This window comes from Melopsittacus undulatus, chromosome 7 (assembly GCF_012275295.1).
Source record: "Melopsittacus undulatus isolate bMelUnd1 chromosome 7, bMelUnd1.mat.Z, whole genome shotgun sequence".
Classification (NCBI taxonomy): domain Eukaryota; kingdom Metazoa; phylum Chordata; class Aves; order Psittaciformes; family Psittaculidae; genus Melopsittacus; species Melopsittacus undulatus.
In genome coordinates, this window is record NC_047533.1 from 1,909,758 (window position 1) to 1,934,490 (window position 24,733).

Below are 24,733 nucleotides of genomic sequence, written 5' to 3' on the forward strand. Positions count from 1 at the left end.
AAGGCTGGATTAGTTGGCAGAGCAGTTTAAAGAGGGATTGCCTGGCAAGCTTTTATTGCTGTGTCCTTGTTGTTTTGAACAGATACTCCGGGCACTCAGTTCTCTCCCTGTCTTCCACGGCTGACGTATTTAACACAAGGCCAAAGATGTTCAGGTGTGACACTTCTCCAGCAATCAGAAATGGATTTTATGCCCTTAAGGTAGGATAAAGTTACCTGGTGTCGTGCCCAAACACAAACCTTACTCCCTCAGGGGCCATAAATTTTCCTACACTTGATAAATAATTACAGTTTTATGGTTACACAAATAAGACAAACGTGGTTTACCCTTTGTGTAGAGAGGAGGCATTGTCAGACTTCAACTCATCATCTTATTTTGCCTTCAAGAGAGTTTGAACAAGGGAAAACCGAACTTGTCATCCTAAAGCATCTGATGAACATGGGAGAATGAGGAACTCCACCCCCAAAGGCATCTCTTTAGACTCTGATATAAACTTCATCACATCTTGCGAGCAAAAATCAGATAAAACTTGTATTTCCAACTATAAATATATGTAATGATATTGTGGTTTCTATATACCAGAGTAATTGATGTGATATGTAGTTGAAAATATATCTTTTTATATAAAATATGAGTACATAAAGAAATGGCTATATCACTAAAAGTCTTCATCCAAACCTTCACTTCAGGGTGTGACACATGATGCCTTTTGTGCAAGAAATCCTCTGCCTTTTATTAAAAAGAGGAAGAAAGGAATATATCTGTATAAACACACAGATTTCCAGTGTCACTGATGTTTAGGCTTCCTTCTATTTTCCTCTGGGCTGTGGCAGGAGACAGGTTCAGTTCCTAAAGTCATACCCTGTGACTTCACTTTGTGCATCAAAACTTGGTTCCACCTGAGCTGGTGATCTGCTTGCATGGAGAATTACCCATTTGAGTTTGATGTTCCTGTTCATATAAGATAACCATTAACTCAAAATCCACTATAGAAATAGTAGAAGTCTGTGTGCATCCAAGGCCTGGCTTGTTTTATGTCCTTCAAAGAACTCATTGATACAATGAAACTGAAGTACGTGATTTATATTAAATAGAAATTACACACAAACTGCTATCTGTGTGAGGAGCTCCTGTGTTTTATATAACCAATAAACATCCTGTTAAGCTTCAGTCCTTAATGGGTTGAAAGTATTAACGTACTAAGTAGAAACTGATGTTATTTTCAAGCCTTTGTTTTATATGGCAGCAGGGCTTTTGGATATTGTTTGGACTCTCTATGTTCCTTCCCATTTCAGCCTGTTGAGGGGATGTGTTTCTGTGTGTGTTGCTAAAGCCCAGTTATTCCAGTGAAGTTCTACTTTTGCCTCGTATTAAAACAGAGAATGTTGGATATTGAAGTGAAAAATATGATCAGAAATTCACTTACTCTTCTTGCCTCTTGCAGAGGAGTCCCTGATGTTTCTGGTGTGTCTGAGGAGCATTTAAAGCCATCCTACATCCTTGAAGCTCTGTCACTGATGGACACAGAATCCCCCTCCAATGCACCCAGTGACTGCTTCCCTCTATCTCAGCATCCTCTTCCACTTGAACACATGGAGCCTCATGATGACAGTTGTGGTGATGGTTTGGCTCAGGAAACCTCTTCTTCTGAACAACCACCTGTGAGCAAGGAGGCAAATGAAGATGTTAAACCTGGTACTCATGAGGAGGCATTGATGCCCCAAACAAGTTTAGCAAACTCCACTTCAAAGGTGATGCCAACAAAGGCAAATAGACTGCACCAAATGGCAGCTTCTCTTGCAGCTCAGATCTGCAGTATCTCTGTAAAAGAGGAACATTTCTCCCATGACAGCAATGCAGCAACTATTGGTTCGGAGCTTGCAGAGAAAGAAAAAGGGTTACTGAGGAATAATGAGCTCTCATCTTCAGAAAGCTCCTCTTGTAAAACAGCACTGACAAAGGACTCGGAAAAGAATGAGAGAGAGATGCAAAAAGATGAGGTAAAAAGGGCTGAGAGTGAGTCAGAAGGGTGCATGAGGCAGCTGCACAAAGAGGAGAAGGTTCCTGAGCTGAACTTATCTATTAATTTAGCTGATGATTTGAGGAAAGACAACTGTAAAAATTCAGATGCTCAACATGCTTGTTCTGCAAAGGCTTCTGAAGCAGGCAAAGGAATGTCAAAGGAAAATGGAGTGGAATTAAATGGCTCTGAAAGCTTGAAGGTAGTGGCTGTTACTGAGGAGCTCCAGGGAGCTCTCCTAAATCATCAGCAGAAGCAACCATCTCCTGCAGTGAGGTTTGAGAAAGAGGAGTTTATCCCTGCTGTGACAACCACCAGTGACTGTGCACCTGAACAGCTGCTTGTGACTGACACAGGAGCTGCTTCCCCATTCAGTGAGGAGGCCTCAGTGGAAGCAGAACCTGGAGGAAGCAGGAGTGCATTAACTGTCTCAGACTTCTCCATAGAGAGGGGCCATAAAGTAACAGACATTTCCCCTTCCTTTAACCTTGTGAGTGATGGCTCATTCTCTGTCCACCTTCCTCATCCAAGCTATCAATCTACTCCAGGGATACTTCTAAAGAAAAAAACGAAGGCAGAACTTGATGCCCTTATGATCAAGTCAGATATTCAGGTTTCTCCTTCCTGCTTAAATGAAGAAACTTCAGAGAACTCCTCTGCTGTCACACCTGCATCTGATGAGAAGCAACAGTCACTCCAGGGTGCTCAGAAAGCAAGCAGTGAACATTTGGAGTCCTTAAAACTGACACATCCGCACACTGGAAGGATTCAGGCTCTCCCACCACTTAGTTTCATGGAGAAGGTAGGGGCTTGGAACGTGAGCCAGCCAGAGGAAGCATCTGATGTGGTGACTTCATGTGAAGTTTCTCCAGGTGGAATTTCTCCCAGGAAAGCCTTCAGGGCAATTGCCAGTTCTTCAAACAGGATGTTATCAATGCAACGAAGTGATGGAGACCCCAAAGATGATGTTGCTGCTTCCTCCAGAGTGACAGGTTCCTTGGAAAGTTTGCATTTCCACACTAAAAACGTACTCCTTGCTTACCCTCTGACCAGGTCTCAGTCTGACAACGCAGTAAATGTGTCCAGCAGGAATGCATCCTTGGTTGAAGTTCCTCTTCCAGCAGACTCAAGAGAGGCAGTGCAGCCTCTAGAAGACAAAAGTAATGTTTTAGGAGTGTCTGAAAACAGTTTAGGAAGCTCCATGATCCAAAAGATTACAGCTGACATGGTTGATGGATCTAGCAGTAAAGATGCACAAGATAACAGTACAGAGCAAAGCTCAGACCCAGATGTTCTTACTTGCAGTGAAGGAGTTGCTCAGCTCCTTAGAGACAATGGTAACTCTTCAACTGATGACCACGAGAATTGTGATGCTCTGGAAAACCAGTCTCACAACTTAAATCTTCCTGTTGGCCATGTCAGTGTGGACAATTTGGGTGATATTTCCCCAGATAGCTTCAATCTTCCCATTAGTTCTGGGGAAGGGAGCTCCAGGGGCTCGGGCTCTGCAAGGAGCTCTTCAGGAGGTTCCAGGCACTTCTTCACCAGTGCAGATAATAACTTCATCCCTGTTGGAGCAACGTTGGAAACGCCTGAGGAAGAAGAGCTTAATATTGAGGAAAGGATCCCAGTAAGTTGGTTCCTAACAAAGAATTGTAACTCTTCTTTGCCTTTTGATTGTGAAGAGATCAACGTGCACTTGTCTGTCATAAAGTAGGACTTAAGTGTAGAGGTACCATAGGAACGTGACACAAGCATGCTTATGTATAGTTTGTGATGCTCATCAGGTTAGGAACTTGTCGTGGTTCATAGAGCCATGGTTTGTGTTGGAAGGGACCTTAAAGCTCATCCAGTTCCAACCCCCTTGCACTAGAGCAGGTTGCTCCAAGCCCTATCCAACCTGGCATAATGCAGGAGAAGTGTAGATTGGTGGTGAAGGGTGATGGAACACAAAGGACACAAGAACAAGACATGATAATCAAAAGTGCACTCTTTTGGATGAAACTCATCCAGGAATTGGTTATGACTCTTTTAGCAGAGCATTGATAAGCAATTTCTGGTCTTCCAGAGTCTTTCCAAAGCTCAGGTTATAATTATCCAGCCATGAGGTTGAGGCTCAACTGCTGACTAAGGAAACACTGGGCTGCAGAAGAGCTGAACTTCACCCACCCACGATCTGCAGTAATAGCAAACCCACCACAGGATCCTGGCAAATCAAACTGCTTTTTTCTTCTATAAATACTCCCTTTGCATGTTCACTTTGTTCCTGTATCCAAGGCATAAATTCCCGATCCTTTATATATTGCTTATAAAGGCTTTTGGAAGCCTCTGAATCCATTTCCTCCTTTAAATCTCACTTAATGAAGATTCCTTCCCTTCTTTTCCCATTTCATGCTGGTGGCTGGGATTGGAGGGCAGGTTCTGGGAGCCATGTGAACTGTGCTAATGGGTGCTGGGTGTTAGGGGAAAATGAGATGCAGATTTATGTTAATGATAAACGTGTAATTATCTTCTGAGTAAGTGGCTGTTGCTCTCACAAGATGACTCCTGTAATGATTAGGGCTTTGGAGCTGGGGTTTAGAGCACTCTTCACTTGGTTGTCTGGGCAAATATGTGGTGAAACAAATACAAATATTGTAGGGAGGATGCTGTCAGTAACATGGATGAGATATAAAGGTTGTCTGTTACCTTCTTTATGACAATAATCAGGCCTGTTCTCCAGCACTGGGTCTGAGGAATTCTGCTCTTAGAAATCACTGACCAGGTAAAGGAGATTGGGTCAATTGTATGGTTGTTATATGTAGGGTGTTATAAATAGTAAGAAATGAGACTCTGCATGCAGCATTGTGTGCAGTTCTGGTGGCCCCCACATAAAAAGGACATGGAACTGTTGGAACAAGTCCAGAGGAGGCCACGAGGATGCTCAGGGGCTGGAGCAGCTCCTGTATGAAGACAGGCTGAGAAAGTTGGGGCTGTTCAGCCTGGAGAAGAGAAGCTGCGTGGAGACCTCAGAGCAGCTTCCAGTGTCTGAAGGGGACTACAGGGATGCTGGTGAGGGACTGTTCATTAGGGACTGTAGTGACAAGACAAGGGGTAACAGGTTGAAACTGGAACAGGGGAAGTTTAGATGGGATATAAGGAAGAAATTCTTTACTGTGAGGGTGCTGAGGCACTGGAATGGGTTGCCCAGGGAGGTTGTGAATGCTCCATTCCTGACAGTGTTGAAGGCCAGGTTGGATGAAGCCTTGGGTGCCATGGTTTAGTGTGAGGTGTCCCTGCCCATGGCAGTGGGGTTGGAACTGGATCTTAAGGTCCTTTCCAACACAAACCATTCTATGATTCCATGTTTCTATGAAAGAACTGTTGGTGAGTGCAAGCACAAGCTATCCCCATCAGAGTACTTCTTACAACTTACGGCTGAACTGCTTTCAGACAGAACTGAATGAAGAATAGATACAGGATACATCAGTTATCTGCTGGGCTGCACAATGGTTTGTGACTTGTCTGCTAGGTAGACTTAGTCATATTAGGTAGAAAACAGGCAAGTTGTTTGCATTTGTGATGATGCAGAAAATATGCAGCTTCAGAATCTGATTTTCTGTCAAGAATGCCATTATCTCACTAATTTCTTCTTTTGCCAGATATATCTTCACAACCTTGGCATTCATCAGTCACCTGGAACTATACTGAGGCCATTTGTGCCCCGAGGGCCCATCAGGGAAGTTGAATTGTCCCCTTCAGAGCTTAGAACACTGAAGGACTCTACTGACACACTGGCATGGTCTGCTCCACAGCCACAAGGTATGGGGACGGAGGGACTTGCATTGTGCAAGGCTTTGAGAGCACAGAACTTCAGGCTCACGTGGGTCACGTGTGATGCTCTCTTTGATTCATACGAGTTGAGCTTCTCCCGTTGTGCATGGGAAGTGGTTGACGTTGGAAAAAGGAAGCATTAAAACCATGGGAAACACACCTGCTCTCTAAGGGCTCAAGGCTGTGTGTCATCTTCTAGCAATGTGGTGACATTTTATTGTGTTTTATCTTTATTTCTCTTTTATAAGAGTTCCTAAGAAGGAAATGGTTTCTCTTCAGCCCTCACAGCAGCTCCATGGCCTCCTCTGGCCTCTTTCCATCAGCTCCACGTCCCTCTGGTGCTGCTGCCCCAGAGCTGGAGCAGGGCTGCAGGGGGGGTCTCCCCAGAGCACAGCAGAGGGGCAGGATCCCCTCCCTGAGCTGCTGCTCACGCTCTGGGGGTGCAGCCCAGCACATGGGGGGGTTCTGGGCTCAAGCGCTCACTGAACTGGGTCATGGGGAGCTCGCTAACCAGTGATGGGAAAGAAGCTTATCCATAGCATGTCCTTCACCTGTTTTCAGAAGGATATATTGGGAATACTGCGCTTTTTTAATGCAAAAGCTCATTTGGACATTCAGGCACCACTATGTTATGTACCTGAGAGCATGTATTTAAAATATAGTCTAAGCATTTATTTAAAAGCAGGTTATCCAAGTCCTGTTCTGTAGTTCTCTTGATATTTATCCCAGGTAGTTTGAGAGATTTTCAGTAGCCAGTTGTCATGGAAGTCTTAGTTCATGTCTCATTCCAAAACCAGTTTCCTAAGTGTTTTCCAATGTGTGGATTCTTCCCTCCCTTTCCCATCCCTCCAGTACAAGATGATGTAGCTGTTTCTGGAGCCCCAAACTTACCGACTCTTGTGTTTCTCTGTAGGTAAATTGCTGTCAGCAGTTGAAATCACTCAGACAAGTTTCAGCTTCAGCACCTCCGCTCTCAGTGTGTCTGTACCAACGCATCCAGAGGTTGGCTTTGATGCTCTGTCACCCCGTGAACTCTCTCCCTGCTTCTCAGGATCTCTTGGAGACAGCCCAGTGAGTCAGTGCAGTGTTTCACGCCATCATCTGGAGACAATGGCTCCTGAGGCAGAGTCTTCGGCTGTCTCCAAAGCATCAGAAGCAAAGCAGGAGCTGCAGAGTGTTTCACCTCACTGCCATGCTGACAGGGAGAGTCCCAGCCTTGCTGCAGAGAGCATTCATGATCTGCTAGCTAAAAATGAGCCCAAAGATGCAAACAGCAACCCGCAGAGATGGGCTGCTGGTGCTTTGGCTGCACTTAAAGGGGAAGTGGAAGTTGACGGAGGATCACAAACATCAAGTGTAGGTAATAAGAGAAGTAAGGATCAAGAAGCTTGTCCTTTGATGGGATTGGCTGCATTTCAAGAAATACAGAAGCTTTTGGCAGAGGCAGAGGATATAGCTGGCAGGTGGAATGAGCCTGTCTTCTCCACTGGCTCTTGCAGAGAAACTGGGGAGTCCTCCCCAGTGCTCAACAGAAAGGAGGATGGCTCTGAAGATTCTAGGGTAGGGAAAGACAGAATCCCTGAGTTCCACAAGATACTGTCGCAGGATGAGGCTATGACCCAAAGAAGTAGTCCAGAAGAGGGGTTGGTAGTAAACCCTCTGGATTGTAACACATGTAATTCAAGATGGGAAAACTCTTTTGGTGTCAGTGTGCACAATAGTGAAGAGGTGATGAAGGAAATGACCACAATGCTTAAGACAGGAAAATCTGTTGGAAGATCTGAGCCTGAAGGCTGTAGCAGTGTAACAACAGACAGAAACCAGCCTGGGTTTGTGGGTCTTGCACAAAGCAGTGGAAGCAGTGAAGTCAGCACTGGAACAACTTCGGAATCAGGGAATCCTTCTTCCTCAGAGCCCCCAGACAGTGTCACTGATGCCCCAGGAGGGTTCCAGAGCACCCTGTCTAATGCTGGTGTAGCTGGAAGCAAGGCAGGAGGCACCCGAGGGAGTGAAGACAGCAGCAGTGGAGATTCCCTCGCTGCCCATGTCAGGAGCCTCCTGATGAGGAATCCTCCTTCCTCGGAGCCTTTAGGCAGCAGCACCAATGTCCCAGGAGGCTTCCAGAGCACGTTGTCCAGTGCTGGTACAGCTGGAAGCAAGGCAGGAGGCATGAGAGCGAGTGACAACAGCAGCAGTGGAGATTCCCTAGCTGCCCATGTCAAAAAGCTCCTGAGGAATGGATCACCTCTGACACAAACTGTGATGAGTGCAGATGAAGAGGAGCGGAAAGCACGAGGTAAGGAAATGTCTCAGTTGTGTTTTATCAAGTGTTATGTTTGAATGGCACATCTTTAGTTTGGTGCATGTTGAAGGGATGGCTTGGAAGTGGTTGCCCAGAGAAGCTGTGGCTGCCCCATCCCTGGCAGTGCTCAAGGCCAGGTTGGACACAGGGGCTTGGAGCAGCTGCTCCAGTGGAAGGGGTCCCTGCCCGTGCCAGGGCTTGGAGCTGGATGAGCTTGAAGGTCCCTTCCAACCCAAATCACTCTGTGAGACTGTGATGACTTTGAAGTGAAGGGGTATGGATGTAAGACAACTTGAATCTGTTCCCCTGATTTTAGAGGTACTTCTATTACATTTATTAATGATAAATTTAAAGGGACAGGGCTTAAATGATCGATGTTTTATAGTCATCTTGTGTAGTATGATGGAACTGGGGTAGAAGTGAACTCCTCCAGTTTGAATGCCTTCTTTTGCCTAACATTGGTGCAAAAGTGTTTTGTCCACATAGGTATCATCCATGTGCTATGTTACAGATTTGGGAAGGGACTGTGTGATAGAGTGGTGACTGGAGTCTGACACTGTAAAGAGGATGGAACCAGGTGATGGGTCCTGGATCCATCTTTCCAAAGAAATATTCAACAGACTCATTTAAAGTTGTATCCCTGGTCAGTCCATGAGCTCTATTCTTTGTTCCCTCAGGCATGCTAGCTATGAACACATAGCAAAGTTTGTGTTTTAAGGTATAGAACTGTTACCATACGTGATGTGACAGAATGGAAAGGGACCTGCTCTCTGTTTCCTGTTCTTTGTGTAGCCTGGGTGAAGCTAAAACTGGCCAGTCGCTCCCAGGAGTCTGTGGCAGACCTGAACCAAGAGGATCAGCAAAGGATCCAGGAAATAAAGGCAGAGCTGCTTCGGAGTGCCAGGAAATCTGCACGTGCCAAGGTACAAGCCAGCTGCTCTGGGGAAAACAGCTGAAGTGGGGGATAAATGCTGCTGTCGTGATGTGATCTTAAAATGATGAGTTATATCCCTGGAGTACTTTGGAGGATTGGTGTCTACAGAGGGAGGGGGGGATGCAAACACTTGAGAGCTCTGGTTAGTGGAGCTGCTTGTTTTGGCTTAGCCAGTTCCTATGTATGTTTTGGGACCAGCCATGGCACGTGTTTTCCCCCAGCTGATAGTTGGGGATCTTGGGTGAGGGGGTGGTTTGAGGTGTTGGAGGGTGACACACAACTAAGATGATCTGAAAGAAGGTGTGAAGGGCAGAGATGTGGTCAGGGATGGAGCAAGGCCAGAGGAGGCCATGGAGCTGCTGTGAGGGCTGGAGCAGCTCTGCTCTGGAGCCAGGCTGAGAGAGCTGGGCTGGGGCAGCCTGGACAAGAGAAGGCTCCTGAAGGGGAGACCTGAGAGCAGCTCCAGTGCCTAAAGGGGCTGCAGGAAAGCTGGAGAGGGGCTTGGGACAAGGGCCTGGAGGGACAGGCCAAGGGGAATGGCTTGAACCTGCCCAAGAGAGGGGAGACTGAGCTGAGCTCTTAGACAGAAGCTGTTCCCTGGGAGGGTGCTGAGGCGCTGGCACAGGGTGCCCAGAGAAGCTGTGGCTGCCCCATCCCTGGCAGTGCTCAAGGCCAGGTTGGACACAGGGGCTTGGAGCAGCTGCTCCAGTGGAAGGGGTCCCTGCCCGGGGCAGGGGTTGGAGCTGGAGGAGCTTTAAGCTCCCCTCCAACCCAAACCAGTCTGGGATGCTTTGGTGATGTGATGGGACCATTGGTGTTACTGAGGTTAGAAGGTGCACACAGCTCATTGCTCTTAGCAGGCCCACGTCCTTCTTTCTGAAATGAAGACTAGTGTTTTAGGAGCAGTCTGTGTTTGTGTTCATAGTTTCCTGGGCATGAATTGTCTTGGTCATAGAGACATCAACTTCCAAACACCGTCGGACCAAACTGCTCAGTTCTTCACAATTTGATGTATTATTTGACAGGGAAGCAGGCAGAAAGCCATATTTCAACAGTTCTGTTTAGTTTCAGAAATTCAGACAGAAAACCAAATCACAAATGCATTTTTGCTTCAATCTCCTTGTCAAAAACTAGAGGCCTGAAGCCATTTTTCCTCCCCAGCCTTTGTTAGATCACAGCTTTGTCCCTGACATGAACTTAAGACTGTTTTACCTTCATGTGATTGTGTCACATCTGAATTGCTTTATCCCAAATGAGAATAAGCAAATATCAATCAGAGTTTTGGACACCAAGATTCCAAGAAATGGCTTTAAGTCAACCACAACATTCTCTGCTTTGAGCTTGGAGATACATTTACTCTACAATGGCTTTGAGGTAAAGCGTGGGGTTGAATCTGTAGCATGAAGGTCTATGGGGTGTTTTTTTGGTAGACTTCAGCTAAATGTATTTATTTTCCTCCCTTTTTCCTCTCTTTTCCTGCATTTTCAGTTTCCTCTCAAGCCAAACAACACATCACAGCAAAATACACATTATTGACGACGATTTAAGGGGGTAAAAATTGCACCACTTTTGTTGCTGTCACAATCATTGCTGTTCATGTAATGGATCTTGTTCTGTACCATACCTGTTGAATTCACAGAGCAAACCCGTGCGCTGCCTTCAAACCCAGAACAAAGATGCTGGAACGATATTTCCCTTCTGCTAAATTAGAAAGGCTGAGGAAGACAAACTGTTCCCAAGCACTCGAGCAACCAATTCTTTCATCAGACCATCATCTTTATTTAGTGCTTCTGATGCAGGCATGAGATGAATGTTCTTTTTGGAAAGATTAGACTCTGCCTCTCATTTCTCTAGGTGACAACTCAAGGAATATAACGTACACTGCGAGATGTTCTTGTTTCCTGCAGGATGCATGTGAAGCTTCTCTCTTAAAGAAAGCCAAGGCACTGAAGGAGTAGGATAGTTTGGGAGGGTTCTTCTCGGTGATCTTCTGCGTTTCAAGGTTGTTCCATGTTTTGAGGTAGTCAAGGAGCTTCTTTGATAGATGTTTGTCACTGGGGATGTGTTAACAGATGCGCAGAAAGAGAAGCATCATAATGATTTCTCAACTTCTAGCTGAGTGTTTAAGGAGGTGATTGGGACATACGCACATAACTGGGCCCCAAACATGTACTGAAGGGCTCCGCTGAACAGCGGCCCAAAGTATTCACTAGGGAAACTGAATGTTGAAGGCTTTAAGATCTCAATTTTTAAGCTCCCCATGACCCAGCTTCAGTGAGTGCTGGAGCCCAGAACCCCCCCGTGTGCTGGGCTGCACCCCCAGAGCGTGAGCAGCAGCTCAGGGAGGGGATCCTGCCCCTCTGCTGTGCTCTGGGGAGACCCCCCCTGCAGCCCTGCTCCAGCTCTGGGGCAGCAGCACAAGAGGGACGTGGAGCTGCTGGAGAGAGGCCAGAGGAGGCCATGGAGCTGCTGCGAGGGCTGGAGCAGCTCTGCTCTGGAGCCAGGCTGAGGGAGCTGGGCTGGGGCAGCCTGGACAAGAGAAGGCTCCTGAAGGGGAGACCTGAGAGCAGCTCCAGTGCCTAAAGGGGCTGCAGGAAAGCTGGAGAGGGGCTTGGGACAAGGGCCTGTAGGGACAGGCCAAGGGGAATGGCTTGAACCTGCCCAAGAGAGGGGAGACTGAGCTGAGCTCTGAGGCAGAAGCTGTTCCCTGTGAGGGTGCTGAGGCGCTGGCACAGGGTGCCCAGAGAAGCTGTGGCTGCCCCATCCCTGGCAGTGCTCAAGGCCAGGTTGGACACAGGGGCTTGGAGCAGCTGCTCCAGTGGAAGGGGTCCCTGCCCGTGGCAGGGGTTGGAGCTGGAGAAGCTTTAAGGTCCCTCTAGCCCAAAACCAGTCTGGGATTCTATGGTTAATTAGTGGAAATGCTTTGTAAAGGGGCCTAAGAAATGTGACATTTCAGATTGGTCCATGAAGCTTAGGATGGACTGGTGGCTCTCTCCTGTAAACTTGTTTGTGATGGAGACAAAGGATTGCCAGGATGTTACTATAGACAGGTCACTGTTTGGTCAATAATTCTTACACCTGTGGTGATGCTGGTGTGGTTGTGGAGATCTGGTTTTGCCTGAGCAGGTAAGTTCCCAATACTTACTACCCTGATAGGCTGAGTAGTTTTACCATAGGGATGGCTGCTGCTTTCCAGAATGAGCCACGAACCACATACGATATTTGTTGGGACTTGAGGAAAAACAAATGAAAAGCCAATCCTAAGCTCCAGAACTCAGTCCTGTTGCTCTTCCATTGAAATCATGAGGCTCTTTCCAGATCAGAAGAACTTTTAGCATAACAGGGAAAAGCCAAAGACTTGTAGGTCTAATTTCCATTCCAGGAGCATTGTCTTTCACATTTAACCTTCTTCTTGTGCTGTGTACATTTGCTTTGGTCCCTAGTTAAGATTGAGGGGGTTTGAGTTGCTCTTAGAAGTAAATCCAGTTTCAAAGTGTTAAACCCATGAATTTTCCTTCTCAATAGAGGACCTTTTTCCTTCCCCTTTATTTTCATGGATGCCAAATAGCCACCTCTTGTCTGAGAGCATTCCGCCTTTGTCTACTGGATTCTCCCAGATTATGCTGTATTTTTCCACTCCTTGTACTTTCTCACTTTTTCAGGAAGTTCACTGAGTTGTAGCTCTAAATTTGCACTGCAATCTCTTGTGGATCATATGCCATATAGATCTTTTTTGGAAAGATGACACATAACAAGCACAATAAAACATGTGAAAGGCTTGGGAAGAGGAGTTTATAGCAACTTCTGTGCTTGCTCTCAGGAGTAGGAGTTGCTTGGTATTACTTAGAATCAGAATCATGGAATGGTTTGGGTTGGAAGGGACCTTAATGCTCATCCAGTCCCAACCTCCTGCCATGGGCAGGGACCCCTTCCACTGGAGCAGCTGCTCCAAGCCCCTGTGTCCAACCTGGCCTTGAGCACTGCCAGGGATGGGGCAGCCACAGCTTCTCTGGGCACCCTGTGCCAGCACCTCAGCACCCTCAAAGCTCACTCATGGCCTCACTACTTCAGGCCATCAAATTGGTGTGTGGGTTGGGGAAGAGAGCAGCCTTACCCTGGCACAGGCCTGCTCTGTGTTCTTCTACAGTCCCTTCTTGTCCCTCTTGCCTGGAGGAACCAAGGTATCTAAACTAGTTTAGTTCTGCCTCAACAAGGTAAGACTGTAGAAAAATACTGCTTGGGAATAATAACCCAGACCTTGCTGAAATCGTTCCCTACTAATGACATCTGGGATGTAAAAAGGATGGAAAATTGGTTGTGGAATACTTGTTTATACTTTGATTTACACCAAGAATGTTGTTGACTGAGTTTTCTATTTCCAAACTCCAACTAGCTGCTGAGCTATAATCATCCAAGGACCTGTGAAATATACTCTGCTGTTTCCACAGTTATTCCACTCAGTAGGAATATATAAATATAGCCAAGATTTGCATCCTTATCATTTTCCAAAGAAGCTTATCTGGCCCATCTCCATGGTACTGCATTTATCTGAGATTTGCTCTCTGCAATTCAAGTATCATGATTTTTAATGGCACTTACATTAAGGAAGGGCAGACAGTGATAAGTTAATGATGTCCATACTTAAATCCTCTCTAAAGAAGGCTGGTGGCTTGCAGTTTCACATTCACTAACACAAACTCTTATGATTTGAGTGTAAGGTTTGAATGCTGATAAATTGATTTGCCTTTTGTCCTGTCCATTCCCAGTGGTCACTAACAGTGATGCTGCTTCTGAAGCTAAACTGACACATCACAAAGAGTCGGGGTGGAATAACGTAAGAGGGAGCTGCTTCCTGCATGGTGTGGTTTGTGTCAGCACTGGGACTGTGTGAGACCTGGTTTAGTTAGTGCCCACCTAAGTGAGGGCCATCTCAGTGTGTACATAAATGTTCCCTTCCCTAGAATCAATACAGCTGCTTCTAAAGGTTTCAGCTCTCTTGTTCTTGCCCCTTGTTGGAGGTGCAGTGTTAAAGGACCAGGTGAGTAGTTGTCTTAATGTGCTTTAGGGTACAATCTGTTGCAGTTTACAGTGAATGGTAACTTCAGGTTTTCCTAGTTGTACTTGCAGGGCTTTCTCTTTGTGTTCTTAGAGTGACAGCTTTCTGCATGCACCTGGGAGTGTGGTGTTTTATTCACCTGTGGTTCATTCACTTGTTTGTGGTGTGATCTTTAATCTCTTAATCTTCTCTTCCAAACTACCTTTTCCATATGTGAGTCGGGTAAGTTGCTGCATGGATCAACTCTCAGCATTTGGAGCTTCTGATGTAATGAGAAAAGTCTTAGAAGCAAGGTCCTCTCCATCCCTACCACCTGATCCTTCCACATGCACAGGGAGTTGCAGAAAGTAGGGAAATCATGAAATCCCAACCTGGTTTGTGCTGAAGGGACCTTAAATCACATCCAGTTCCAACCCCTGCCACGGGCAGGGACCCCTTCCACTGGAGCAGCTGCTCCAAGCCCCTGTGTCCAACCTGGCCTTGAGCACTGCCAGGGATGGGGCAGCCACAGCTTCTCTGGACACCCTGTGCCAGCGCCTCAGCACCCTCACAGGGAAGAGCTTGTGCCTAAGAGCTCAGCTCAGTCTCCCCTCTCTTGGGCAGGTTCAAGCCATTCCCCTTGGCCTGTCCCTACAGGCCCTTGTCCCAAGCCCCTCTCCAGCTTTCTTGTAGCCTCTTTAGGCACTGGAGCTGCCCTAACGTCTCACTGGAGCCTCTCTCCAGAGCAGAACAGTTTAAGGCACAGCATTTAAACTGCTGTGTAAAACACATGCCAGAGATGCCTGAATCCGTGTAGTCAAATAGTGGAGTCCTTAATATAGTGATCCTGATACTGAAGGGATGATACAGATGTGGGACAATTTGTATGGTTGGACAGCCATGTAAATTTAGCCTAGTTTTAAAGAGCCTTTATGAACATAGACAACTGACAGTGAACTTCATTGGTTTTGTGGGATTAGTGTGTTATGTGGGACTTCTCTATAATACCTTCTCTTTCTTGCAGCATTGTCACCAGCACTGTGAGCAATAAAAATCCTCTTTGTGGCAAACATACCTGTTTTGATGGGAGAATGACATGATCTGGAAAGTTCTGACAAGTTCTCACTGACCTTAAAGAGCAAATCAAAGCTCTGATGATTTTCAGTCACTTTCTCATTACTGTCAGCAATGGGCTGGGACCATAAAAATAAAGAGGTTTATTGCAGCTATTGTCTAGGGGGGAAATTGGCTTCTTTCAAGGCAAAGAGAAATATCAGTTATGGGAAATGAAAGCTTTTCTAATTAAGTATTTTCTCATTAATATAAAGAGCAGCTTTCTTTTCTTCCCTGTTTCTCTCATATAACTGTGTTCCTTTCATTTTGTTCTCCTTCATAACCACTAAAGTCAAACAACTCAAATGCAAGGGAAACCCTTTCTCTCAAGTTGTGTTTCATACAGTGAGAGTTATGGCAAAGCAAAGTGTCAGCTGTAGAAGCATCTCCATAACCCTAAAATGTCCCATAAAGCAGCGCTTTAATAGTGTGGAGTTTGTTTGGATTCATCCCGACCAGAAGAGTTTTGGTGTGTGTCTGCTACCGGATGGCTTGGTGGTCACCAGAACTTAACATTATGTACTTAGTTAAGGTTTGAGTACTTACAACTGGAAGTAAACGTGGCTTTCTGTGTGTTTCTATGGAGCTGTGAAGGGGATTCTTTTCATCAGTAATGCATAGATCACAAGTAGTTGACTTGTATGTGAGTTCTCCATCCTTGGACATTTTTGACACTTGATGGGCAATCACCCTTGATGAGGGTGCTGAGGCACTGGCACAGGGTGCCCAGAGAAGCTGTGGCTGCCCCATCCCTGGCAGTGCTCAAGGCCAGGTTGGACACAGGGGCTTGGAGCAGCTGCTCTAGTGGAAGGGGTCCCTGCCCGTGGCAGGGGTTGGAGCTGGAGGAGCTTGAAGGTCCCTTCCAACCCAAACCTGCCTGGGATTCTATGATTCTATGCTCAGGTCCATTACCAGATGAGTTCCAGGGAAAGCGTGTGCTCACATGTGGTGACAGACTCTTGATTACTGACAGCACGAGTCCCCTGAATTCCACCATCCAGATGTGGGCAGGGGCAAGGAGTTACCCCCATAACCTACATGAATTCCTCTCTGTTTTTCAGGCTCCATGGGTCTGTGGTTTGGAAGCTGCTTCTGAGTACAGTCCTAATGGGGAACAGGACATTGAGCGTTTCAAAGTTCCAAGTGACAGAAGATTTCAGACTGACAAGCACAGACAATCCATCAGGACTGAGGAGCTTTTAGAGTCAAGCTTGCTGCAAGCTGTGCCATTGCATCAAGCTGATCCTTCTGATTGTTGCCTGCTGAAGGATACACACATTAAATCCTTGAGGATTGTTCAAACACCTGTCTTCAACCAACATCAAACAGGTCCAAGTGGTCATTCTGGTGCTGCTGCTGAGCTTCACCCACCATTGCAGATTGACACGTGTGCAATGAGGTCTGCAGCTGCTTTTGATGCACAAACAGAAGCCCATTTGCTGTCTCAGAAGAAGCTGTCAATGGAAAAGTGTTCTGAAGATCTGGCCAAGCAAATCACTTCTATCACCTTTTCATCCCGAAAACGTTTGCACTCACCATTGACTTCCATGGCACTCAGCAGCAGCTTTACTAGAGATGGTTTTGATGGGGTAATGCCTTTGGAGGTTGACTCTGCTGGCACTGAGGAGCACAGCCATGAGAAACAACACTGGGAGAGATCAAAGAGCTCTCCTCCAAGCCCAATGCTTGCTGGCTCAGTGTCTAGTAAGACTGCTTATACTGCTGAGAAAGACAGGATTCCTCATGTCTCTGCTGACAGTAACAGTGTTGGAGCTCCTCAAGAGACAGACTGGTTGTCAGATCAGGATTCAGAAAGCATCCATATTGATAAAAGACAGACCCTTAGTGCAAGGAATTCTGATGTTCTGCCTCAAGATGTGATTGACTCAGGCAGGCAAAGTTCCAGACTCCTTGGGCTTGGCTATGAGAGGAGATATGGTCAAGAAATGAATAGATTTAGTGAACCATGTTCCATAAGCTCTTACCAGGAGGAGAAAAGCAGCCCAGCTGGCCATGTCCAGTTCTATGAGAGCTTAAAAGGTTCAGGTCCAGCTCTACAAGCTGATCTGATGAAGGGCCGTGTTAAACTGTCAGCAGAAGAGAAGAGAAGTCCTTCTGATAAAGTACCCCTCATTCAGAAAGTGAGAGACCCAGTCGATGCATCTCACCACTCATCTACAGGTGAGATTATATCCACCACATCTGTATCTCCTTCCTCACCAACCAAGAAAGTATTGTCTTGTGTCCACATAACTCTTTCCTCAAAGTGTAATAACTTGGAGCTGCAAAGGGATGTAAATACTGAAAATGAGATAAGAGTATGGGATAAACCTGAAGTTAAGACTCAACAATTGTCTTTTAAAGCTCCAGAAGCTTCAGTAGAAGCTGTTTCTAAATTGTCATCTGCTGATCAAATATCTTCATCTTTCCCCATGCCTGTGTCTTCAGCAGATCCCTGCCTCATCCTCCCCTCTGTCACCAGCACAGCAGGGCAAGAGCTGCCTCCACAGGGCAGTGAGAGACCACAGGTCACTGTTCCAGGTTCAGGGCAATGTCATCTGAAGAATACCTTCAACTCTGTAGCTCCTGCAAGCACTGTGAAAAGCACTTGTGATGCTGCCACTCAGATAACAACAGAGAGTCCTGTAAAAACCACCTTTTCAGCAGAGATTTATGTTAATTCACAAGACAGTGGAAATGATGTTCACCAACCACCTCTCCAGAAAGAACATGAGCTTCCCAACAACGCAGCTTCATCTCTTGACAAGGTGTCCTCTTTTGCAAAGCAGGGTGGTGAGTACATGTGCCTTATGTAGATCTATCAAAGTCTGAGATATTGGAAGGGGCTTGGAGCAAGCTGCTCCAGTGGAAGGTGTCCCTGCCTGTGGAACTGAGAACTGGTTGGAACTGGATGAGCTTTAAGGTCCCTTCCAACCAAAACCATTCTGTGATTCTATGTTGGTACCTGAGTTGGTCCTTTTACATCAGTGTTTATCACCCTAGTCACAGATTGAACATTGAATAGGTCAGTAAGCTGGTTTTGATAGCAACAGTCAACCTTCTAACCACTGGGTGGGTATTAAATAATGAAATTAAATGAATTAAATAGCTAATAATGGCAATGTACTTTCCTAAAGAACAGGAGATTTCTTCAGCAGTCTCCTTGGGTCCTGATTAGTTGCTTTTATCTTCAGTTGCATTTAAGGATTAAAGCCTGACTTGTAGTAATAGCTTTGTCTCCCATGCCCACAGATCAGCCCTTATTGCTGCCATATAAACCTTCTGGAAGCACTGGGATGTATTACGTTCCTTATCTAAAGGCAGTATCCAAAATGTCTCCAGTTGGATCAGAAACCAGCATGGAGAGTTCTCACTCAGGTATGTGTTTCCTAGTATCATTTACCTGTAATTATCTTAAGTCTTCCAAGTGCAAACTGATGATCGTAGCTCCTGAATCAAAATACATCTATTTCATGTGCAGAAGTGTCTCAGTGGAGCTCAGAACTCCTCTGTCCTACCAGTTTAGAGTAAGTGCATTGATTTTAACAGCAGAATGTCTTTGTTCATGTTCACACTGCTTTATAACACAGAGCTCTACAAGTCCTGACTGGAGGCTATGGTTTCACTTGCTTTGATGAAAGGGATGGTAGTACTTCATTCTGGCACTGAAAAGAAACATGGCTTCATGTTCTACAGCTTGATAATTCTTTACTTTCTCCTGGGAATGACTATTCAGCTTGGACTCTTTCACATCTCTGCCAGTTCTTCTTTTTAGTTCCCTTATTTATGGGCATTTTCCTCCCTTTTTATTAATTTACCATGTGTGCTCTCTGAAATAGCTGCATAATACAATATGCATTTCAGAGAACAGCTCTCTCAGTACTGCATTTTCCCTCCCTGTTAGGGGATTTCAGTGTAGAAAGCTTTTCTACAAACAGTATAACTCATAACTGTGATTTCAGGTACACATTCACCTCTTCCCCACATCCTCCCAGTAAAAAGAACTTCTCTTTTACTGGAAGAAAGGGTACTCAGTGATTCATCAGCTTCTTTTGCTTTGCCTGCTGTCTGTTATTTGTCAGTTCTCTCCTATACATGCAGAATGCATCACTTGAGCATTATAGGTCTTACTTCCACGTTGCTTTCAGTCAGAGCTGTTTGACATCCAGACGTATTTATAGACAAAACTAATACTGCAGAGATACCCAGTTCCTGCCAGATGTGACCTAAAGAAGTAGCTTGATACCACAGTGACAGTAAGTGCACAGGTTAGCCATTATAACCACAAATTATGCTTGTAACTACATCTATCTCCTGTTTATGTTTATTATAGAATCACAGAATGGTTTGTGCTGGAAGGGCCCTTAGAGCTCATCCAGTTACAATCCCCCTGCCATGGCCAGTGACACCTTCCACTACACCAGGTTGCTCCAAGTGCCATCCAACCTGGCCTTGAACACTTGGACACCTGAACACTTTACCACTCCCTCTGTTGTGAGATGCTCAAAAATAAGAGAAACAAATGTGGTGTGAGTCTGTTGTTTTGCAGAAACTGTGCTGCTAGATGTAGAATTTCAATATGCATAAGAGGCAATGCAAGGTTCTAGAAAACATACAGCAGAATTTAAACATGTATTTTGTCTTTTAAACTCCCTGCTGCAGTTGGGATTCTCAGCTCATGACTGGTAGCTGATGGTAACTGAGTTAAGCTCACTGAAGTAGCCAGGTGGTGTTGACAAGGAGGATAAATCAGTTTGGGACCATTTTAGGAGACAGCAGTATGATAGTGAGAGCTCTGTTGCTGGTGGCTTGAATTCTTGTTTAGAGGTTATGCAGCCCTCCTGTAGTCTTCCACTTTTCCTCCATTGTTATTCTGAGCCCAGAAAATGGATATATACATCAGCCAGAGAAAATGTCTGGAATTTTAATGTGAGCAGGAGGGAATTTGGACATTTTAAGTCCTGTATCTGCTGTTCCAGCACACCGTCTAATACTCATTTTCTTGTGTTCTGTGCTCATCAATTGAACAGGTGAAATGTATCACCTCTTAGGAAAAAAACTTATAATAAATGGCTTGAATAATAGCATGGTTTGGGTTGGAAGAGACCTTAAAGCTCCTCCAGCTCCAACCCCTGCCATGGGCAGGGACCCCTTGGCTTGCTCCAAGCCCCTGTGTCCAACCTGGCCTTGAGCACTGCCAGGGATGGGGCAGCCACAGCTTCTCTGGGCACCCTGTGCCAGCGCCTCAGCACCCTCCCAGGGAACAGCTTCTGCCTAAGAGCTCAGCTCAGTCTCCCCTGGGGCAGGTTCAAGCTGTTGTCACAAAACACCATGGAAATCAGTGTGTCACAGTACCTGTTGCTTCTGTATTACTCACTAAGGATCACAACTGTTGGCTGGTGAACATCCTGGTGCTACTACTCGGATAACAGGCTCTATTAGACCATGTCTTTTTCCTGCTTCCTGTTTTTACTCACAGTCACTGCTCTTTCTCTGCAGGTTCAAATGATGCTCTTCCTCCAAGATTTCAGGCATGTGTGCTTGGTTTAAAGGATGATAATCCTGACACTATGGATCTCAATCATCAAGGAAGAATCTACAGTAAGAGGGCCAAGCCCAAGCTGGCCTGGGCTGAGGACCAAATGATGTCACCAGATGATCCCCCAGGTAGTTAAAGTGTGTTTAATGTTACATGTGTTTTCATATACATGAAAGAATGTAGAGCAGAAGAATTACATTTCATCATCCCTGACTGTATTCTCATGATATGCTGATGGTAGCCTAAAGATGCTGAATGTGACTCAGTTTTCTCTTCCCCAGCTTTCTGCTTCTCCCTGACTCCCCAAATATTTGGACATTAGTATTTGCAGGCATTCCTGTGGCCCCAGGGCTTACTGTGGCCTTTGTAAGACATTTTTGGGGTTTGGTGGGGTGTTGGCTGGTTCTTTTTTGGGTTGTAAAGAGCAGTCTGTTTAAAGTAAGTGTGAAAAGGACGCTTTTTTTAGGAAATAACAGGAATTCCCTGGTATATAAAACCAGGATATATATATATAGCATTTGTCTATCCTGTTTATAGGATAGATACAAAATTTCTATAGGATAGATAGGGTTTGTTTATCCTATTTGTAGGATATAGATAGGATTTGTCTGTGTATTGAATCACAGAACCATGGGATGGTTTGGATTGGAAGGGATCTTAAAGCTCCTCCAGCTCCAACCCCTGCCACGGGCAGGGACCCCTTCCACTGGAGCAGCTGCTCCAAGCCCCTGTGTCCAACCTGGCCTTGAGCACTGCCAGGGATGGGGCAGCCACAGCTTCTCTGGGCACCCTGTGCCAGCGCCTCAGCACCCTCCCAGGGAACAGCTTCTGCCTAAGAGCTCAGCTCAGTCTGCCCTCTCTGGGGCAGGTTCAAGCCATTCCCCTTGGCCTGTCCCTACAGGGTTGGGGTTGTGTTCTTGCCCACAAATACACTGATGTGATGTCTTGTAAAGTGTCTCTGTAATGTATTTAGCTGAGTTTTAATGTGATTTGTCTGATGTTTCTGTCTTCCTGTACTACATTGACCTCGTTGGATGGTGATCCTGATGGATGAAGGTCAGGGTTACTACGATAGTAGCCTACTTAAAGGCTTTACTTGTTAAGAATGCTGACAGAATGGAATCACATTGAGCTAACTGACGATGTGGACACTGTATCTCCTGAGAACAGCTGTAATTAGTCCTGATGGCTCCTTTTTTGTACAGAACCTCATTCCAGGATTGCGAGTGGCTGATAAACTTCCTTGAGTAGGGATGAGGACTGTGGTGTTTGAGAATTACCTCTTGTTCTTGGACAGAGGTAACTGTGAACTGAAGGTTGCTGAGTGGTTGATTCTCTCCTAAATGCAGTTATTAATTCCTCAGGGAAACTGTCTGTGGCATGATCCAGTGTTTCTGAGCATGTGCTGTAGTAAACAGGGAGCAAATTACGAGGAGGTAATACTACAACTGTGGCTTTATTGAGGGATGGGACTGAAACATGACCAGGGTAATGGGTTCTGGATTATGGAGTTCATGCTCTCTTCTATACAGTCACATACAAAGGGGTTTGGGGAGGCCATTTATTATTCTTAGCATCAGGTAAACTTATTACATGGAGAACACTGAATGAAACAGATTTTTACTGAGTGCCTCACTGTGGCTATTGTTGCCCTTTTAAAGCAGGTACCTCGATAGGTAAGGTCACTGCACCCATGTACTGATAGAGATTCCTTCTGATGGTTTGAATTCTTCCCTTTGAAAGGGGTTTTCTTTAAAGCTTTTCTCTTGAGAATGGAAAGATTTTAGTATTTCCAGCAAATAATGTAAAAAGACCAAAGTGAACTTCATTATTTTATGTTCATTTTGCTGTTTTGGTGAGTGTACCCGTCACCAACAGTTGAATTAGTGCGACGGTGAAGACAATATTGTTATAACCCAGGTTTTCTAATGGAAGAAATAATTCTCTGCGAGCACTTATAAAATACAAGGATACAGAAATCACAGAATCAGCTAGGTTGGAAAAGACCTTTCAGGCCATCAAGTCCAAGCATAAAATAAGTGGAATAAGGTACTAAAATGCAACAAGAATCCGCAACAACAAACAAAGCATCATGTTGGAGCACAGATCAATGGATACATCTCTCTAAATAGCCTGGATAAAAAAGAAAGGGGACCACAAGTGTTAATATAAGATCATCTAATAGTATTTTTCAGTAGCTGGGATGGTCCAAAGACACAGCCAAGAAAGGAACTGTGAGTAGAAGAGCCTTGTATTAAAGCAGCCTCTACAGTTGAAGTTTTAAGGAAGCTTTCTGAAGACTTGAGTGTCTAAAATCTTCCCTGACTTCTTCAACTGTATTTTTAGATGGTCTAATAAAAGATTACCTCTACCCACAGAGTTTGTCTGGAGCTTAAAATCCTGCAAGTTTATGGGGTTATTTTCATGTTTCTCCCTACAAACTTATTTTTATGTTTTGCCTCTTTGCATTCCTTCCATTTTGTTGGGAATGTTAAAAAAATAGAGAAATGGCAAAAATTCTGCAGAGTATTCCCAAGCCTGAGCTCATTTGTCAGGAGGCCATAGAGGAATCTTCTTTGCATCATTGTGTAAACACTGACCTTGTATGGGCAGACAAAGTCCTCCAGTTTCAGGGTTAGTGAGGCTGGGTCTGGTTATGCTCTTCATGATCTTGGCATTACACTAAAGTGTCTCTGTGTTGGGAAGGGAAAAGATGTTTAGAAATATAAGGAAACAAGTAATTGATCACAGAATCCCAGCCTGGTTTGGGTTGGAAGGGAGCTTAAATCCCATCCAGCTCCAACCCCTGCCATGGGCAGGGACCCCTTCCACTGGAGCAGCTGCTCCAAGCCCCTGTGTCCAACCTGGCCTTGAGCACTGCCAGGGATGGGGCAGCCACAGCTTCTCTGGGCACCCTGTGCCAGCGCCTCAGCACCCTCCCAGGGAACAGCTTGTGCCTAAGAGCTCAGCTCAGTCTCCCCTCTCTTGGGCAGGTTCAAGCCATTCCCCTTGGCCTGTCCCTACAGGCCCTTGTCCCAAGCCCCTCTCCAGCTTTCCTGCAGCCCCTTTAGGCACTGGAGCTGCTCTGGGCTCTCCCCTTGAGGAGCCTTCTCTTGTCCAGGCTGCCCCAGCCCAGCTCTCTCAGCCTGGCTCCAGAGCAGAGCTGCTCCAGCCCTCGCAGCAGCTCCATGGCCTCCTCTGGACCCACTCCACCAACTCCACATCCCTCTTGAGCATTCTGATGTTATTAAGTAAAAGGGCAGTGTATGAGGCAGTGTTAACAGTGTGCATTCACTCAGCTGCAGCCGTTCTCAGCTTTTCTTGTCTCACTTTCCCACGTGGCAATGAGGTTTTGTAAAACCATGGCTCCTGGTGAGGTAGGTTGGTCTTTTCCTTCTGGCTCCATGTGGGATTTGCCATCCTTCGGCTGAATCGGTGGCAGAGCTGTCTCAAATGAAAAGGTGCTTTCCATTTCTGTGTCATCAGTAGCTCACAGTCAGGGAAATAAGACTGTTTAAAACCTAACAGGGAAACAAACCTGGGAGGAAAGTTGGAGACCTGGATGAAAACCAGCGTGAGCGTGATCCCTGCCATTAATGGAGCCTGGTACACACTTGCTGACAGCTCTCATAACCTTGTCACTGCTGTTACCATTAGTAAATAGACTGCTCTTTGTATTAACTTTTCAATCTATAGTAAAGCTGTTAGTACTCTATGAAGCATCTTTAAATCACATACTTGGCTCAAATGGCATGGGATGTCTTTCAGTAAGCACAGAGACTTAGAAGTTCTGGTGGTAGCATCTATAATCTCTACTTTCTACCTGCATGGTTCACTATAGGGTTCAGTCCAGTATACAACAAACATAACTTAAAACATGTTTTTACCTTTTAAATGTGATTTTTAATAGTCTATTAGAAATTATTTCAGAATTATTTAGGAGTACATTCCTGTTAGCACATGCTGCATACTGATTT

At 45.5% G+C, this 24,733-nt stretch overlaps 1 protein-coding gene across 2 annotated transcripts in view; it reads left to right on the forward strand.

Annotated features, from left to right (window-relative positions):
- Window positions 1–7,523: 7,523 nt before the first annotated feature.
- Window positions 7,524–24,733, forward strand: part of ALMS1 (ALMS1 centrosome and basal body associated protein) — a 34,358-nt gene continuing 17,148 nt past the window's right edge. Inside the window, exons 1-5 of one of the 2 annotated variants that reach the window (XM_034065052.1) lie at window positions 7,524–8,129; window positions 8,928–9,058; window positions 16,279–18,010; window positions 18,470–18,595; window positions 20,717–20,884. In XM_034065052.1, coding sequence (XP_033920943.1) covers window positions 7,565–8,129; window positions 8,928–9,058; window positions 16,279–18,010; window positions 18,470–18,595; window positions 20,717–20,884 — 2,722 coding nt within the window. In that variant the 5' untranslated portion in view covers window positions 7,524–7,564. The remainder of the gene's footprint in view (window positions 8,130–8,927; window positions 9,059–16,278; window positions 18,011–18,469; window positions 18,596–20,716; window positions 20,885–24,733) is intronic. The other variant, XM_034065051.1, reaches the window with a different exon arrangement.